The following is a 19,938-nucleotide window of genomic DNA, read 5'->3' on the forward strand; positions in this document are numbered from 1 at the left end:
TTTATGTACTATAATGATGACTTTTATTAGTGGCCCTCTAAACAAGTAAACCTTTGCAAGCATCTTTACTATTTTCTCACTCGCTCTCTGCCTGCTTCTTCTCTGCCAATCCAAAACTGACCCTGTCATTCAGCCCCAATTATTACCTATTTCATTAATTCTTTCATTTTTCAACACCATTAACTCTTATATTGGTCTTTCTATGGGCCTCAATCTTTTTATATAGAAGCTATACAAAAATTTGCTTAGAGTTTGCTGGAACATCAACTTATATAGGTGCCTTTCTCCTATCCCCTAATTTGAAGCTAAGTTGATCATGTAGTAGGGAAGTAGGCTTCTATTTGCCCAAAGCCTTTTACTTTTCTAGAATAAATCCTAATACTTAGAAGAGCATAAAATGCTATCATATTTGTTCACTGAATGACAGACTGAGAGGCACACTGAAATTGCTAAGTTGTTAAGGACGAGAGTCTAAGCCAGGAGGTCCTGAAAGTTAGGCCCACTGAATTGTCTTCTTGGCTCTTCAATAAAGCAGTAGTGAGACCATAAGCTGACTTGTCTGGGGAGTGCCTTCCCCATAGGTTAAAAGGGCCTTTGTACTAGATTATTTCTGAAATCCCTTCTAGCTCTAAAAGTCCCCTTCTAATTCTACCCAAGCAATTGAACTGATTAGTAAATTAGTAAACTTAAATATAATTTTTAAAATAGCAATCATGATTGAAATTTCAAAATGACTTAATAGAAAATACCTCTGAATCCCAGGGTGACTCGGTATCTTTTTCTTTGTCCAGTCCTAATATTGATACAATGGCATTAATATAGAGATAAATCACCACAGACATACCTGAAAAATATGCTACTCAGAATATGAAAATGGCTCAAATATGTCTACTCAGAATTGCTTTGGGAAAAACTAAACTAAAATGACAGGAGAAAAAAAAAAACTCCAGGAGACAAAAGGAGATTAAGAGAGTAACATTTGCACTTATGGATTATAGAGGAGGTAGGATCTTTCAAAAGCAGAAGTTAGGGGCTTAAGGGTGATTTTATGTGAGAACACAGAATATTTTATTTCAAAAATAAACTTAACATTTAAAAGTTTATAATGGCATTTTTTCAAGGAAAGTTTTGAAGCATGTTCTGCAAATTGAGGTATAAGCACTGTGTAGTGGATAGAGGGCCAGTTAGGAATAAGGCAGCCCTGGCTTCCATTTCAATTGCTGATATTGTGATTGTGCTATCATGGACAAAATGCTGAACTTCTGAAGCCCAAGGCTACTCTGGAGGACTCTATGCCATAGAACAGTAGCCAATGTGCATCAGAAGAAATTTCTTCCTTGTGGATGTCCTAAGTTGATGAAATCAGGAGCTCTGTCAAAACATAACTCACTTTGTCTTAGAGCACATTTACCTAATGTTCTGTGAGCTTGTAGGTGATTGGGAATATTTGGAGTTTCAGAAGTTTTTTGTATACCTGTATCGTTGCCAGTTAAAATGTCGTTTTTCTTTCTATCCCCATCTGGCTCTGTGATATATTCCTGTAATTGATAAGAATGAAATGTACAATATACTCCAAAATATCTCTCATATATATGCCTAGCACAAATAATGTGAACCTACTTCGATACTCCACTTGACAGAAGATGATAGACCAATCAATCAAATCATGCAATGAATTAGATGTTTTCAATCACCTATTTTAGATATCTGGTTTATAGAAAAACTCTTGTCCATAAGTGGAAGTATGAATGGTTCTCTCAAACTAACTTAAACGTGTTCCAATTGTTCAGTGATGAAGAGAACCCTCTACACCTGGAGAAAGGACTGTGGAAACTAAATTGGGGTTAAGTGACTTGCCCAGGGTCACCCAGCTAGAAAGAGTTAATTGTCTGAGACCCGATTTGAACTCAGGTCCTCCTGACTTCATGGCTGGTGCTCTATCACCTACAGCAACTAGCTGCCCCCCTCCTCTTTTTCTTATTGGTTTGATTTGATTTTTCTTGTGCAGGACAATAATTGAATTTAACAAATATTTCTACCATGTTTAACATATATTGGACTACTTGCTATCTAGGGGTGAGTGTTGGAACACAAGGACATTCAAGGCCTAAGGTTGAGGAATTATCCTCACATATGTTGAGAAAATAAAAAGCTTTAATAAAAAAAGGAATTGATGTTTATTTGAAGGACAAGGAGAAATGAGATTGAAATTTGTGAGAAATACAAAGGAAATTTCTTTTGGAAAAACATCTTTTGACTATAATGAACTTCTTTTCCAGGTAATCTTTGACAATGTTCCAAAAAAAAAGAAAAACTTTCCCAAAGTATGTTTCAATGCATCATTATACTGTCTAAGCAATGACTGGCTCCTTGATACAAATCAAATCCCAAATCCTAAAGCTATCATGTTAACCATCCAAAGACACTTCTTTATGTACTATAATGATGACTTTTATTAGTGTCCCTATAAACAAGTAAACCTTTGCAAGCATCTTTACTATCCTCTCTCTACCTGTTTACCTGCTTCTTCTCTGCCAATCCAAAACTGGCCCTATAATAATAATTCAGCCCCAATTATTGTCTATTTCATTAACTCTTTTCTTTTTCAACACCATTAACTCTTACATTGGCCTTTCTATGGGCCTCAATCTTTTTATATAGAAGCTATACAGAAATTTGCTTAGAGTTGGCTGGAACATCAACTTATATAGGTGCCTTTCTCCTATCCCCTAATTTGTAGCTAAGTTGCTCATGTAGTAGAGAAGTAGGCTTCTATTTGCCCAAAGCCTTTTATTTTTCTAGAATATATCCTAATACTTAGAAGAGCATAAAATGCCATAATACTATCATACAATGCTAAGTTGTTAAGGACGAGAGTCTAAGCCAGGAGGTCCTGAAAGTTAGGCCCACTGAATTGTCTTCTTGGCTCTTCAATAAAGCAGTAGTGAGACCATAAGCTGACTTGTCTGGGGAGTGCCTTCCCCATAGGTTAAAAGGGCCTTTGTACTAGATTATTTCTGAAATCCCTTCTAGCTCTAAAAGTCCCCTTCTAATTCTACCCAAGCAATTGAACTGATTAGTAAATTAGTAAACTTAAATATAATTTTTAAAATAGCAATCATGATTGAAATTTCAAAATGACTTAATAGAAAATACCTCTGAATCCCAGGGTGACTCGGTATCTTTTTCTTTGTCCAGTCCTAATATTGATACAATGGCATTAAAATAGAGATAAATCACCACAGACATACCTGAAAAATATGCTACTCAGAATATGAAAATGGCTCAAATATGTCTACTCAGAATTGCTTTAGGAAAAACTAAACTAAAATGACAGGAGAAAAAAAAAAACTCCAGGAGACAAAAGGAGATTAAGAGAGTAACATTTGCACTTATGGATTATGGACAAGGTAGGATCTTTCAAAAGCAGAAGTTAGGAACTTAAGGGTAATTTTATGTGAGAATATAGAATATTTTATTTCAAAAATAACCTTAACATTTAAAAGTGTATAATGGCATTTTTTTAAGGAATGTTTTGTAGCATGTTCTGCAAATTGAGGTATAAGCACTGTGTAGTGGATAGAGGGCCAGTTAGGAATAAGGCAGCCCTGGCTTCAATTTCAATTGCTGATATTGTCATTGTGCTATCATGGACAAAGTGCTGAACTTCTGAAGCCCAAGGCTACTCTGGAGGACTCTATGCCATAGAACAGTAGCCAATGTACATTAGAAGAAATTTCTTCCTTGTGGATGTCCTAAGTTGGTGAAATTAGGAGGTCTGTCAACACAATAACTCCCTTTGTCTTAGAGCACATTTACCTAATGTTCTGTGAGCTTGTAGGTGATTGGGAATATTTGGAGTTTCAGAAGTTTTTTGTATACCTGTGTCGTTGCCAGTTAAAATGTCGTTTTTCTTTCTATCCCCATCTGGCTCTGTGATATATTCCTGTAATTGATAAGAATGAAATGTACAATATACTCCAAAATTTCTCTCATATATATGCCTAGCACAAATAATGTGAACCTACTTCGATACTCCACTTGACAGAAGATGATAGACCAATCAATCAAATCATGCAATGAATTAGATGTTTTCAATCACCTATTTTAGATATCTGGTTTATAGAAAAACTCTTGTCCATAAGTGGAAGTATGAATGGTTCTCTCAAACTAACTTAAACGTGTTCCAATTGTTCAGTGATGAAGAGAACCCTCTACACCTGGAGAAAGGACTGTGGAAACTAAATTGGGGTTAAGTGACTTGCCCAGGGTCACCCAGCTAGAAAGAGTTAATTGTCTGAGACCCGATTTGAACTCAGGTCCTCCTGACTTCATGGCTGGTGCTCTATCACCTACAGCAACTAGCTGCCCCCCTCCTCTTTTTCTTATTGGTTTGATTTGATTTTTCTTGTGCAGGACAATAATTGAATTTAACAAATATTTCTACCATGTTTAACATATATTGGACTACTTGCTATCTAGGGGTGAGTGTTGGAACACAAGGACATTCAAGGCCTAAGGTTGAGGAATTATCCTCACATATGTTGAGAAAATAAAAAGCTTTAATAAAAAAAGGAATTGATGTTTATTTGAAGGACAAGGAGAAATGAGATTGAAATTTGTGAGAAATACAAAGGAAATTTCTTTTGGAAAAACATCTTTTGACTATAATGAACTTCTTTTCCAGGTAATCTTTGACAATGTTCCAAAAAAAAAGAAAAACTTTCCCAAAGTATGTTTCAATGCATCATTATACTGTCTAAGCAATGACTGGCTCCTTGATACAAATCAAATCCCAAATCCTAAAGCTATCATGTAAGCCATCCAAAGACACTTCTTTATGTACTATAATGATGACTTTTATTAGTAGCCCTCTAAACAACTAAAGCTTTGCAAGCACCTTTACTACCCTCTTTCTCTGCCTGCTTCTTCTCTGCCAATCCAAAACTGACCCTATCATTCAGCCCCAATTATTGTCTATTTCATTAACTCTTTCCTTTTTCAACACCACTAACTCTTACATTGGCATTTCTATGGGCCTCAATCTTTTTATATAGACGCTATACAAAAATTTGCTTAGAGTTTGCTGGAACATCAATTTATATAGGTGCCTTTCTCCTATCCCCTAATTTGTATTTGAGTTGATCATGTAGTAGGGAAGTAGGCTTCTATTTGCCCAAAGCCTTTTACTTTTCTAGAATATATCCTAATACTTAGAAGAGCATAAAATGCTATCATACTTGTTCACTGAATGACAGACTTAGAGGCACACTGAAATTGCTAAGTTGTGAAAGACTACTGTCTAAGCCATGAGGTCCTGAAAGTTAGGCCCATTGAATTGTCTTCTTGGCTCTTCATTAAACCAGTATTGAGACCTTAAGCTGACTTGTTTTGGGAGTGTCTTCCCCACAGATTAAAAGGGCCTTTGTACTAGATTATTTCTGAAATCCCTTTTAGCTCTAAAATTCCCCTTCTAATTCCTCCCAAGCAATTACACTGAGTAAATAAGTGCTCTTAAAATTAATTTTAAAAATAGCAATCAAGATTGAAGTTTCAAAATGAATAGAAAATACCTCTGAATTCCAAGGAGACTCGGTATCATCTTCTTTGTCCAGTCCTAATGTTGATATAATGGTAATAAAATATAACCACAGAAGTAACTGGAAAAATATGCTACTCAGAATAGGAAAACTGTTAAAATATGTCTACTCAGAATTCCTTTAGGAAAAATTAAATTAATATGACAAAATCAGATCAAGAGAGTAATATTTGCCCTTATGGATTAAGGAAAAGAATGTTATGGACTCAATTATGGACAGAAGTTAGGGACTCAATGGTAATTTTATGTGAGAATACAGAATTAAAAAAAAACAACACACGAGTAATAGTTATAATGGCATATGTTCAAAACAAAAGTTTTGTAGCATATTCTCCAACTTGAGGTACAGTACAATATAGTTGACACAGGGCCAGTTTGGAATTAGGCAACCCTGGGTTCAATTTCCATTGCTGAAATTTTGGTTGTGTGACTATAGGGAAGACAGTGAACTTTCTTAGGCCCTAGGCTACTCTGGAAGACCCTAGTGCATAGACCAGTAGCCAATGTTCATCACCAAAATTTTATTCCTTGTGGATTTTATAAAATTATGAAATCAAGAGCTTTGTCAAAACAATAACTTACCTTTTCTCACAGCACATTTTTCTGATGTACTGTGAACTTGTAGTTGATTGGGAATATTTGGAGTTTCAGAAGTTGTTTGTTTACCAGTATTGTTGTCAACTAAAACATGTTTTTTTTTTTCCATTTCTGAGTCTGTTGGATATTCCTATAATAAATGAGAATTACACTGAGAATGCAATGTCTTCCAAATTTTTTAATATATAGCTAGCATAAATAGTGTGAACCTATCTACCATACTGTACTTGCCAGATGGACCTAATGATCAAATCATGGAAAGAATTAGATACTTTCAATCACTAGAAATATGAATTTACCATGGCACATGTGCTAACAAATATTTTATTATTGTATTATTGCTTCAACTAATTCAAATATGAGACATGGATTAAAATAATAAGATACAGTTCTTATCTTCAACTTATAAGGGAAGATACTGTGTCTGACAAAGGAAGAGCCATGAATTTCAAAGGAGGGGACTCAGAACAGACATCACATTTCTCACTTTGCTGCACTCTTTGGGACTTCTCTGACTTTTCCACCACATTGCAGAATCAGACAGATTTCTCCAACCCTCAATTTCTTGGTTTCCTTTTCTCTTATGTATTGTTTATGTCTTTTGTTTATGTCTTTCTATTCCTTGTACACTGCCTGGTACAAAGTAGATACTTTTTCACTCTTTATTAAACTATGCTTATTATGTATGAAAGAACATAGAATCTGTGAGATGTATTAGAGAATTACAAAAAGTGATAAATATTTGGAAGGACCAATGAAAGCTTCATGTAATTGGTATTGTTTCATTTGACCTCTGAAATACAGCTAGAATTTCAGAAGAAAATGAAAAAACCCAGTACGATATTCCAAACACAGGGAACAATATAAGGAAAGGTACTGAAGGGGGCAAAGATAAGGAGTCTTTCAGAAAATGTTTGACTGAAGTAGAAATTCATAATGTGGAAAAAAATTAACTAAAATTCTCATTGCTTCAAATAGATTACCAGTTTTTTTTAACTGACTTTTTAAAATAGCTATGAGAAAATTAATTTTTGTGGATGTTTTAGATGCCCAATTAAATGAGAACCCAAGTTCAAATCTGGTCTCAGACACTTAACACTTCCTAGCTGTGTGACCCTGGACAAGTCACTTAATCCCAGCCTCAGGAAAAAAACAATACCAGATGGCTTAAATTTAATGTTCTTTGTTTCTGAGTACTATATAACAAAATACATTTTATAAATATGTTGTTACACTGAGTTACTGAAATTTTAGTGCTATCAAAATGTAATGGTGAAATAGGAACTTATATTTTGGAATCTTAGTTTACTATTTCTTTTTCCCAGTTCTATATGTGTTCACAATACAATGTGTATTAATAAAATTTATTGCAAGTAACAGAAATTAAAAGTTTTGGAAACTAAATGCATTTTTTAAAATGTTAAAAGGTACCAAATTACAATAAAGTTTTTATTCAAGTTCTGATTTAAATTCCTCTGTTATACGTTGACAATGCCTCAACATATCAATAACTAATACATAATTGGTGGAACTGTGAACCAATCCAACTATTCTGGAGACCAATGTGCTAGACCAATGTGATCTAGCAGTGGTTCCATTATGGGGCTTGTAGATCCCAGAGATATTAAGGGATGGAAAGGGACCCACATATGCAAAAGATTTTTGGCAGCCCTTTTTGTAGTGGCAAGAAACTGGAAACTGAATTGGTGCTCATCAATTTGAGAATGGCTGAATAACTTATAGTATATGAATGTTATGGAATACTATTGTTCAGTAAGAAAAAGATCAACAGGATGATTGCAGAGAACCTTGGAAGGACATGAACTGATTCTAAGTGAAATAAGCAGAACCAGAAGATCACTATGCATGGCAAGCAAAAGATTATGCAATGATCAATTCTGATGGATGTGGCTCTCTTCAACAATGAGATAATTTAACATTTTTCAGTGATGAAGAGAGCCACTTATATCCAGAAAGAAGATTGTGGAAAGGAAATGTGGTTAACAACATAGCAATTTCACTCTTTTTGTTGGGGTTTATGTGCATTTTATATTACTTTCTCTCTCTCTCTCTCTTTTTGCTAAGGCAAATGGAGTTAAATGACAACCCGGGCCACATAACTAGGAAATATTGTCTGAGGCCAGACTTGAACTTGGGTCTTCCTGACTTCAGGGCTGGTGCTCTATCCACATAGCAATTAACTGCCCCTTCTGTTTTTTTTTTTTTTTTTTTTTTTTGGGGGGGGGGTTTTGTTGATTTGTTGTATTGTTTTGTTTTTTGGTTACTGGTTTGATTTTTCTTGAGCAATACAATAATTGTATTTAACATATATTTGTACCAGGTTTATCTTATATTGGACAGCTTGCTATCTAAAGGAGAATGGGAAGGAGGGAGAAAATTGTTACACAAGGTATTGCAAAGACTAAGGTTGAGGAATTATGCACACACATGTTTGGAAAAATAAAAAACCTTTAATTAAAAAAAGGAATTGATATCTATCTGAAGAAGGAGGAAAGGTGAGATTAATATTTGTGATAAATACAAAGGAGATTTCTTTTGGAAAATCATCTTTTTTCCTATAATGTACCTCAGTTTCAGGTAATCTTTGACAATGATAAAAACAAAAACAAAACAAAAAAAACCACCTTTCCCAAAATATGTTTCAATACATTATTATACTGTCTAAACAATGACTGGCTCCTTGATACAAATCAAATCCCAAATCCTAAAGCTATCATTCAAAGTATCCAGTGACACTCTCTTTTAATAGAAAATAATTATGCCTTTTATTAGCTATCCTCTGTAACAACTGAATCTCAAGGTTTACATTGTTAGCAAGCATTTTTACTATGGTCTTTCTTCTTGCATATTTTCCTGCTTCCTTTCTGCCAATGCAAACTTAACCCTAACAAATCCATGCTAATTATTACCTCTTTCATTAAGTCTTTCCTGATTCACTTCAACTGACTCTTACATTGGCCTTTGTATGGGCCTCAGACTTTTTGTATAGAAGCTAAATAGAAATTTACTTAGAATTGGCCATAACATCAACTTATATAGGTCCCTTTGTGCTATCCTCTAATTTGTAGGTAAGTCTCCTAAAATTCTGGAATATATCTTAATACCTAGAAGAGCATAAAATGCTATTATACTTGTTCACTAAATGACAGACTTTTCAAAGACACTTTGAAACTAAGAAGATGTTAAGGAGTAGAGTGTAAACCATGAAGTCCTGAAAGTTAGGACCCTTGACTTGTTTTCTTGGCTCTTCACTAAACTAGTAGTGAGACCATATGCTGACTTGTCTGGGGCGTGTCTTCCCCACATGTTAAATGGGTAGTTGTACTAGATTATTTATTAATGAAATACCTTCTAGCTCTAAAAGTCCCCTCTAATTCCTCCCAAGTTAATTGCACTGAGTAGTAAATAAGTAAATTTAAATGTAATTTTAAAAATAGCAATCAAGATTAAAGTTTCAAAATGACTTATTAGAAAATACCTCTGAATCCCAAGGAGACTCGGTATCATCTTCTTTGTCCAGTCCTAATGTTGATATAAATGGTAACAAAATATAAATAAATAACCATAGAAATAACCAGAAAATATGATACACAGAATATGAAAACAGTTCAAATATGTCTACTCAGAACTGCTTCAGCAAAAATTAAATGAACATGACAGGAGACAAAAAATTCCAGGAGACAAAATGAAATTAATAAAGTGCACTTATGGATTATGGACAAGGTAGGGTCTTTCAAAACCATAAGTTAGGGGGGCTCAGGATAATTTTATATGAGAATACAGAATATTTCCAAAATAAACTTAACATTTAAAAGTTTATAATGGCATTTTTTGAAAGAATGTTTTGCAGCATATTCTACAACTTGAGGTATGGCACTGTATGTAGTGTATAGAGGGCCAGTTTGAACTTAGGCAGCCCAGGGGACAATTTCCATTGCTGATATTTTGATTGTGTTATCATGGATAAAATGCTGAACTTCTTAATCCCTGGGCTACTCTGGAAAGATTCTATGCTATAGAATAGTAGCCAATATGCATCACTAGAAATTTATTCCCTTGTGGATGTCCTAAGTTGATAAAATCAGGAGCTCTGTGTCAAAACAATAATTCACTTTTTCTTAGAGCACAATTACCTAATGTTCTGTGAGCTTGTAATTGATTGGGAATATTTGGAGTTTCAGAAGTTTTTTGTATACCTGTATCGTTGCCAGCTAAAATATTATTTTTCTTTTTTTCCACATCTGAGTCTGTGAAATATTCCTGTAATTAATAAGAATTAAATGTACAATGTCCTCCACATTTTTTCTTATATATATATACATATATATATATATATATATATATATATATATATATATATATATATATATATATATATATATATATCTAGCACAAATAGTGTGAACCCACAGCACTTGACAGAAGGTAATGGACCAATCAATCACATCATGAAATGAATTAAATGTTTTCAATCACCTATTTTAGGTATCTGGCTTATAGAAAAATTCTTGCCCATAAATAGAAGTATGAATTTACCATGCACTTATGCTAATATTTTATTACTTCAATAAATTTAAATTTTAGGAATAATACACAGTACTTATCCTCAAATTACAATAACCTGGAAGGGAAGATAACTTCAAAGGAAGAGACTCAGCACAGACATCTCATTTCTCCCTTTGCTGAATTCTTTTGGACTTCTCTGAATTTTCCACCATGTTGCAGAATCAGGCAGTTTTCTCCAACCCCCAATTCCTTTTATTGTTATCTTAAGTTATTATGTTATTTAAGTCTTTTGTTCCTAAATCTTTCTATCCCTTGAACACTGCCTGATACATATTAGTTACTTTTTTACTGTTTATTATAATTTATTATAAGCTATAAATATGGAAGAACATATAATCTGTGAGATGTGTTAGAGAATTACAAAAAGTTATGAATGTTTAAAAGGACCAATAAAAGCTTTGTGTACTTAGCACTGTTTTATGTGACTTCTGAAATACAACCAAAATTTCAGAAGAAAACGAAAAGACCAGGGATGATATTACAAAAACAGGGAACAATTTTAAGAAAAAAGTACTGAAGGATGAAAATTAAGGAGTCATTCAGAAAATGTTTGACTGAAAAAGAAATTCATGAAGAGGAAAAAATTTAATGAAAATTCAAATTGCGGGGGGCGGAGCCAAGATGGCGGAGAAGAAACACACTACTCAGTGAACGTCCTCACTCCCTCACAACCAATTAGATAAATTAAGTCTCAAAATTAGCTCAGGACTGATAGATACCACAAGGACTGGAAGCACGACTTACCAGCTGAAGAGAATCTGGAGTTTCAACAGGAGGGGTCAGTTCTCAGGGGAGGAATGAGAGAGACCAGCACAGACGGTGGGGTAGGGGCACACTGCGCCCATTGCGCTGGGAGGGGCTCTGGGATCAGAGAAGCCACTGAGGTAAAGGAATCTGGCGCAGGCTGTTGGCTCTTCTCTGCTAATTGTTTGGCAGTTCAGAAGAGAAAGCCAAAATATTTTAAAACTCAGATTAGATTCCCCCCCCCCCCCCACCCTGGGGGTGACTCGGCAGACTCACCAGGGGGTGTGGCCTCAGCTACCACCTGAGAATAGTTAAGAGACTGACAAGTGGGTGGATACGGCCCAAGGCAACACACACTGCCTAGCTTAGCTGGAGGGAGTGGAACTCAGCTCCAGGAAGTCCCAGAGAAGCGGAACCTTTGAACTAGGGACCGCGGTTTCTGGCAGACACTTCCAGTTTGAGCGCAGGGGCTTCTCACGTCACCTGCTGCAGACATCCACTCCCCACCCGGACACATAGGCTGAGCTTCTTGCTGTCTTCACTATTCTACGCCCTCGAAGCACAGCAGTGCTAATCACCTCTGAGGCACTTCCAGGGAGGGGGTGGGGAACTCTCTCCCAGAGCTCTCTCTTAGCGCGGGCGCAGGGGCCGCTGCATCCATCCGGTCTGGGAGGAAGCTGGTAAAGAAGTAAATAATTTCCTACCCCAGGGACAGACCCCAAAACATTTTTTAAGTATGAGCAAAAAAGCTAGAAAAACTATAGATTCCTTCTATACAGAGAAAGAGCGGGTACCCAACCCCGAGGAAGTTAACAGCAAAGATTCAGAAGATAACAACCTAAAGGGGAACGATTCCTGCCCCCCATCACATAACTCTCTCCTAGAAGAAGCTCTTAAGAAATTGAGGGAGATCGAAGAAAAATGGGGCAAGGAAAGGGAAGTTATGATAGAGAATAACAACGTCCTGGAATTGGAGTTGGAAAAAATAAAGAATTCACAGGAGATGCAGGGAAACAAAATTAGTGAATTAGAAAAGGTTAAAAAAACACAGGAAAGTAGGATTTCTGAATTGGAAAAGATAAAAAAGTCTCAAGAAATAGAATTTCTGAATTGGAAAAAGAAAATAATTCTCAAAAAAAAAAATTAGGGAATGGAAAAAAATTCAATAGAGCAAAATAATTCATTTAAAAACGAAATTGGGCATTTACAAAAAGAACTAAAAACTGTGAAAGAAGAAAATAACTCCTTAAAAGTCAGGATGGAACAAATAGAAATGAATGATTCACAGAGAACCCAAGAATCAGTCAAACAAAACAAAAAAAATGAGAAGCTGGAGAACAACGTCAAATACTTACTGGGAAAATCTATAGACCTGGAAAATAGATCTAGGAGAGATAATCTGCGGATTATTGGACTTCCAGAAAACTATGACCAAAAAAAGAGCCTAGATTCTATTTTACAGGAAATTATCAAAGAGAACTGTCCAGAGATAATAGAAACAGAAGGGAAAGTAGATGTGGAAAGAATTCATCGAACTCCTTCTGAAATAGACCCTAAAAAAAGAACACCACGGAATATTGTGGCTAAGCTGCAGAATTACCACACAAAGGAGAAAATCCTGCAAGCAGCTAGAAAAAAACAATTTAAATACCAAGGTGCCACAATAAGGGTCACCCAAGATCTGGCTGCCTCCACATTAAAAGATAGAAGGGCCTGGAACCTGATATTCCGTAAGGCAAAAGATCAAGGACTGCAACCAAGAATGAACTACCCAGCTAAGTTTAGCATCTTTTTCCACGGAAGAAGATGGTCATTCAATGAAACAGAGGAATTCTATATGTTTCTAAGAAAAAAACCAGACTTAAACAAAAAATTTGATCTACATCCACAAGACTGAAGAGAAACAGAAAAAGGTACACAGAACCCTTGAGAACTGTAACTCTGTTGTGGGTATATAAAAAATACTCAAGGATAATTTGATTTTACTGATATAAAAGAAAAAAAGGGGGGTGTAGTAAAGGGAAGGAGGTCGGTTCAGAAAAAGGGGAAGGAGTGATAAAAAGAGGGAACCTACATCCCAGGAAGAGACATAGAAAATACACCATATCTGAGGGAACTTAGTGAGGGGGAGAATCATTGTGTGAATCTTACTCTCATCAGAAGAGGCTCAAAGAGTAAATAATTAACATATTTGTTTTTCAGAGAATTTTCTCTCACCTCATTAAAAGGGGGGAGAGGAAAAGGGAAAAGGAAAAGGGGAATAAGTGAAGGGACTTGGAGGGAGGGGGGAGGGATCCTAAAAAAAAAAAAAAAAAAAAAAAAAAAGAGGAGGGTTGCGCGTCACAAGGGGGGTCTGTAAATTAAATATCGGGGAGGGGGATCAGGGGGGTCAAGGGAAAAAAGCATAATCTGGGGATAATACGATGGCAGGAAATACAGAATTAGTAATTTTAACTGTAAATGTAAATGGGATGAACGATCCCATCAAACGGAGACGGATAGTAGATTGGATCAAAAAGCAGAACCCTACAATATGTTGCCTACAGGAAACACACTTAAAGCAGGGAGATACATACAGAGTAAAGGTAAAAGGTTGGAACAGAGCCTATTATGCTTCAGGTAAAGCCAAAAAAGCAGGGGTAGCTATCCTTATCTCAGATCAAGCAAAAGCAGAAGTAGATCTCGTTAAAAAAGATAAGGAAGGAAACTATATCCTGCTGAAAGGTAGCATAAATAATGAAGCCATATCAATACTAAACATATATGCACCAAGTGGTATAGCATCTAACTTTCTAAAGGAAAAGTTAAGAGAACTGCAAGAAGAAATAGACAGTAAAACTATAATAGTGGGAGATCTCAACCTTGCACTCTCAGATTTAGACAAATCAAACCACAAAACAAACAAGAAAGAAATTAAAAAAGTAAATAGAACATTAGAAAAACTAGGTATGATAGACCTTTGGAGAAAACTGAATGGCAATAGGAAGGAATATACTTTCTTCTCAGCAGTTCATGGATCCTATACAAAAATTGACCATATACTAGGACATAAAGATCTCAAAATTAAATGTAGGAAGGCAGAAATAATAAATGCCTTCTTCTCAGATCACAATGCAATAAAAGCTACATTCAGTAAAAAGTTAGGGGTAAATAGACCAAAAAGTAATTGGAAACTGAATAATCTCATCTTAAAGAATGACTGGGTGAAAGAGCAAATTATAGAAACAATTAACAATTTCACCCAAGATAATGATAATGATGAGACATCATATCAAAATCTTTGGGATGCAGCTAAAGCGGTAATAAGGGGAAATTTTATATCTTTAGAGGCTTATTTGAAGAAAATTGAGAAAGAGAAGATTAACGAATTGGGCTTACAACTTAAAAGGCTAGAAAAAGACCAAATTATAAACCCCCAACCAAAAATTAAACTCGAAATACAAAAATTAAAAGGAGAAATCAATAAAATTGAAAGTAAAAAAACTATTGAATTAATAAATAAAACCAAGAGTTGGTTTTATGAAAAAGCCAATAAAATAGATAAACCTTTGGTAAATTTGATCAAAAAAAAAAAAGAGGAAAATCAAATTGATAGTCTTACAAATGAAAAGGGGGATCTTTCCACCAATGAAGAGGAAATTAGAGAAATAATAAGGAGTTACTTTGCCCAACTTTATGCCAATAAATTTGATAACTTAAGTGAAATGGATGACTTCCTCCAAAAATATAGGCTCCCTAGATTAACAGAGGAGGAGATAAATTGCTTAAATAGTCCCATTTCAGAAAAAGAAATAGAACAAGCTATTAATCAACTCCCCAGGAAAAAATCCCCAGGGCCAGATGGATTCACATGTGAATTATACCAAACATTTAAAGAACAATTAGCCCCAATGTTATATAAATTATTTGAAAAAATAGGGGATGAAGGAGTCCTACCAAATTCCTTTTATGACACAGACATGGTACTGATACCTAAACCTGGTAGATCGAAAACTGAGAAAGAAAATTATAGACCAATCTCCTTAATGAATATTGATGCTAAAATCTTAAATAAGATATTAGCAAAAAGACTTCAGAAAATCATCTCCAAGATAATACACTATGATCAAGTAGGATTTATTCCAGGAATGCAGGGCTGGTTTAATATTAGGAAAACTATTAATATAATTGACCATATTAATAATCAAATTAATAAGAACCATATGATCATCTCAATAGATGCAGAAAAAGCATCTGACAAAATCCAACATCCATTCCTACTAAAAACTCTTGAGAGTATAGGAATAAATGGATTATTCCTTAGAATAATCAGGAGTATATATTTAAGACCGTCAGTAAGCATAATATGCAATAGAAATAAACTGCAACCTTTCCCAGTAAGATCAGGAGTGAAACAAGGTTGCCCACTATCACCATTACTATTCAATATAGTACTAGAAACGCTAGCCTCGGCAATAAGAGCCGAGAAAGAGATTCAAGGAATTAGAGTAGGAAATGAGGAAATTAAACTATCACTTTTTGCAGATGACATGATGGTATACTTAGAGAACCCCAAAGACTCTGCTAAAAAGCTACTAGAAATAATTCAAAATTTCAGCAAAGTGGCAGGATACAAAATAAATCCACATAAATCCTCGGCATTTTTATATATCACTAACAAAATGCAACAGCAAGAGATACAAAGAGAAATTCCATTCCAAACAAATGTTGATAGTATAAAATATTTGGGAATCCATCTACCAAAGAAAAGTCAGGAATTATATGAGAAAAATTACAAAACACTTGCCACAAAAATAAAGTCAGACTTAAATAATTGGAAAGACATTCAGTGCTCTTGGATAGGCCGAGCGAATATAATAAAGATGACAATACTCCCCAAACTAATCTATTTATTTAGTGCTATACCAATCAGACTCCCAAGAAACTATTTTAATGACCTAGAAAAAATAACAACAAAATTCATATGGAAGAATAAAAGGTCAAGAATTGCAAGGGAACTAATGAAAAAAAACTCAGAGGAAGGTGGTCTAAGTGTACCTGATCTAAAGCTATATTATATAGCAGCAGTCACTAAAACCATTTGGTATTGGCTAAGAAATAGACCGGTAGATCAGTGGAACAGATTAGATACAAAGGACAAAAAAGGGTACATCTATAGCAATCTAATCTTTGACAAACCCAAAGATTCCAACATTAGGGATAAAAATTCATTATTCGGAAAAAACTGTTGGGAAAACTGGAAATTAGTATGGCAGAAATTAGATATGGATCCACACTTAACACCATATACCAAGATAAGATCAAAATGGGTCCATGATTTAGGCATAAAGAGGGAGATAATAAATAGATTAGAGGAACAGAGGATAATCTACCTCTCAGACTTGTGGAGGAGGAAGGAATTTATGACCAGAGGAGAACTAGAGATCATTATTGATCACAAAATAGAAAATTTTGATTACATCAAACTAAAAAGTTTCTGTACAAATAATACTAATGCAAACAAGATTAGAAGGGAAGTAACAAATTGGGAAAATATTTTTAAAAACAAAGGTTCTGACAAAGGTCTCATTTCCAAAATATATAGAGAACTGACCATAATTTATAAGAAACCAAACCATTCTCCAATTGATAAATGGTCAAAGGATATGAACAGACAATTCTCAGAGGAAGAAATTGAAACTATATCCACTCACATGAAAGAGTGTTCCAAATCACTACTGATCAGAGAAATGCAAATTAAGACCACTCTGAGATACCACTACACACCTGTCAGATTGGCTAAGATGACAGGAACAAATAATGACAAATGTTGGAGGGGATGTGGGGAAATTGGGACACTAATACATTGCTGGTGGAGTTGCGAAAGAATCCAGCCATTCTGGAGAGCAATCTGGAATTATGCCCAAAAAGTTATCAAACTGTGCATACCCTTTGAATCAGCAGCGCTACTACTGGGATTATATCCCAAAGAAATACTAAAGAGCGGAAAGAGACATATATGTGCCAAAATGTTTGTGGCAGCTCTTTTTGTTGTAGCTAGAAACTGGAAGATGAATGGATGTCCATCAGTTGGAGAATGGTTGGGTAAATTGTGGTATATGAAAGTTATGGAATATTATTGCTCAGTAAGAAATGACCAGCAGGAGGAATATAGAGAGGCCTGGAGAGACTTAAATCAACTGATGCTGAGTGAAATGAGCAGAACCAGAAGATCACTGTATACTTCAACAACGATACTGTATGAGGATGTATTCTGATGGAAGTGGAAATCTTCAACATAAAGAAGATCCAACTCACTTCCAGTTGATCAATGATGGACAGAGGTAGATACACCCAGAGAAGAAACACTGGGAGGGGAATGTAAATTGTTAGCACTAATATCTGTCTGCCCAGGTTGCATGTACCTTCGGATTCTAATGTTTATTGTGCAACAAGAAAATGATATTCACACACATGTATTGTACTTAGACTATATTGTAACACATGTAAAATGTATGGTATTGCCTGTCGTCGGGGGGAGGGAATAAGGGAGGGGGGGTAATTTGGAAAAATGAATACAAGGGATAATATTATAAAATATATATATATATATATAATAAAAAAAAATTTAAAAAAAAAAAAAAAAAAAAAAAGAAAATTCAAATTGCTTCAAATAGATTAATAACATTACCGGTTTTTTAACTGACTTTTTTGAAACAGCTATGAGAAAATAAATTTTTTTGCAGATACTTATATCCCCAATTAAATTAGAAAGTACCAGATGGCTGGAATTTAGTCTTTTTATTTTCTGAGTTCCATATAACAAAATAGATTTTACAGTGGTGGTATTGTACTGAGTTACTGAAATAATAGTGCTACAAAAATTTAATGGAGGAATAAATTATATTTTGGAATCTGAAATTACTATTTTTTTTTTTTGCAGTTCTATAGGAGTTCACAATACAATGTGGAACAAATACAAATTTATTCCATGTAACATAAATTAAAGTTTTGGAAACTAAATGCACTTTTAAAAAGTTAAAAGATAATTACAATAAAATTATTATTCATGTTCATGTTTAAATTCCTCTCTTATATACTGATAATGCCTCAAAGTATCAATATCTAACTAATACATTGTTGTTGGAACTGTGAACAGATCCAACCATTCTGGAGAGCAATTTGAAAGTATATTCCAAAAGTTTTCAAACTGTGGATTCTCTTTGATCTAGCAGTGGTTCTACTGGGCTTGTAGACCAGAGAGAAATTAAGGGAGGGAAAGGGACCCACACGTGCAAAATGTTTGTGATAGCCTTTGTTGTAATGGCAAAAAACTGGAAACTATATAGTTGCCCATTATTTTGAGAATAACAGATTAAATAATGGAATATGAATGTTATGGAATATTACTGTTCTGTAAGAAACTATCAACAGAATGATCTCAGAGAAACTTACAGAGACATTAACTGAACCTAAGAGAAATGAGCAGAAGCAGGAAGTCACTATAGATGGCAAGCAGAAGATTATGTGATGATCAATTCTGATGCACATGATTATCTCAATCAATGAGATGATTTAAACCAGTTCCAAGAACCCTCTACCTCTGGAGAGAGGACTATGGAAATTAAATGTAGTTCTCAACATATTAAACTTTGTTGGGGTTTGCTTGCATTTTATTTAGACTCTCTTCTCTCTCTCTCTCTCTCTCTCTCTCTCTCTAAGGCAATTGGAATTAAGTTAGGAAATGTTTGAACTCAGGTCCTCCTGACTTCAGGGCTGGTGCTCTATCCAGTGCAAACAGCTAGCTGTTGCCTCCTTTTTTTTGTTACTGGTTTGATTTCATTTTTCTTGTGCAGTGCAATAATTATATTTAACATATATTTCTACCATGTTTAACATATATTAGACTACTTGCTATCTAGGGGTGAGTGGGGGGGAGGGAACAAAAATTGGAACACAAGGTATTTCAAGGCCTAAAGTTGAGGAATCATCCACACATATGTGTAGAAGATAAAAAGCTTTAATAAAAAAAGGAATTGATGTCTATCTAAAAAACAAGGAGAGGGGAGATTAAAATTTGTGATAAATACAAAGGAAATTTCTTTTGGAAAAATCTTTTTTCCTATAATATACCTCTTTTCCAGGTAATCTTTGACAATATTCACAAAAAATTTTCCTAAAATGTTTCAATACATTATTATACTGTCTAAGAAATGACTGCCTCCTTGATACAAATCAAATCCGAAATCCTACAGCTATCATGCAAGGCATCTAGTGACACTCTTTTTTATGGAATATAATTATCACTTTTATTACTGGCCCTCTGAACAACTAAACCTCAAGGTTTACATTGTTTGCAAAAATCTTTACTATCCACTCTCTGCATGTTTTCCTATTTCCTCTCTGCCAAATAAGCCCTAATTATTACCTCT

The 19,938-nt window shown here is 34.7% G+C and overlaps 1 protein-coding gene across 1 annotated transcript in view; it reads right to left on the reverse strand.

The window, feature by feature from the left end:
- Nucleotides 1-6,311, reverse strand: part of LOC141544634 (uncharacterized) — a 117,723-nt gene extending 111,412 nt beyond the window's left edge. The window contains exons 1-6 of the mRNA XM_074271029.1: nucleotides 6,182-6,311; nucleotides 5,574-5,617; nucleotides 3,883-3,946; nucleotides 3,157-3,200; nucleotides 1,475-1,538; nucleotides 750-793 (exon numbers count right to left, since the gene is read on the reverse strand). Of these exons, the coding sequence (XP_074127130.1) occupies nucleotides 750-793; nucleotides 1,475-1,538; nucleotides 3,157-3,200; nucleotides 3,883-3,946; nucleotides 5,574-5,617; nucleotides 6,182-6,305 (384 nt within the window). The 5' untranslated portion in view covers nucleotides 6,306-6,311. The remainder of the gene's footprint in view (nucleotides 1-749; nucleotides 794-1,474; nucleotides 1,539-3,156; nucleotides 3,201-3,882; nucleotides 3,947-5,573; nucleotides 5,618-6,181) is intronic.
- Nucleotides 6,312-19,938: the final 13,627 nt, after the last annotated feature.

Source organism: Sminthopsis crassicaudata, chromosome 5 (genome assembly GCF_048593235.1).
Source record: "Sminthopsis crassicaudata isolate SCR6 chromosome 5, ASM4859323v1, whole genome shotgun sequence".
NCBI lineage: Eukaryota > Metazoa > Chordata > Mammalia > Dasyuromorphia > Dasyuridae > Sminthopsis > Sminthopsis crassicaudata.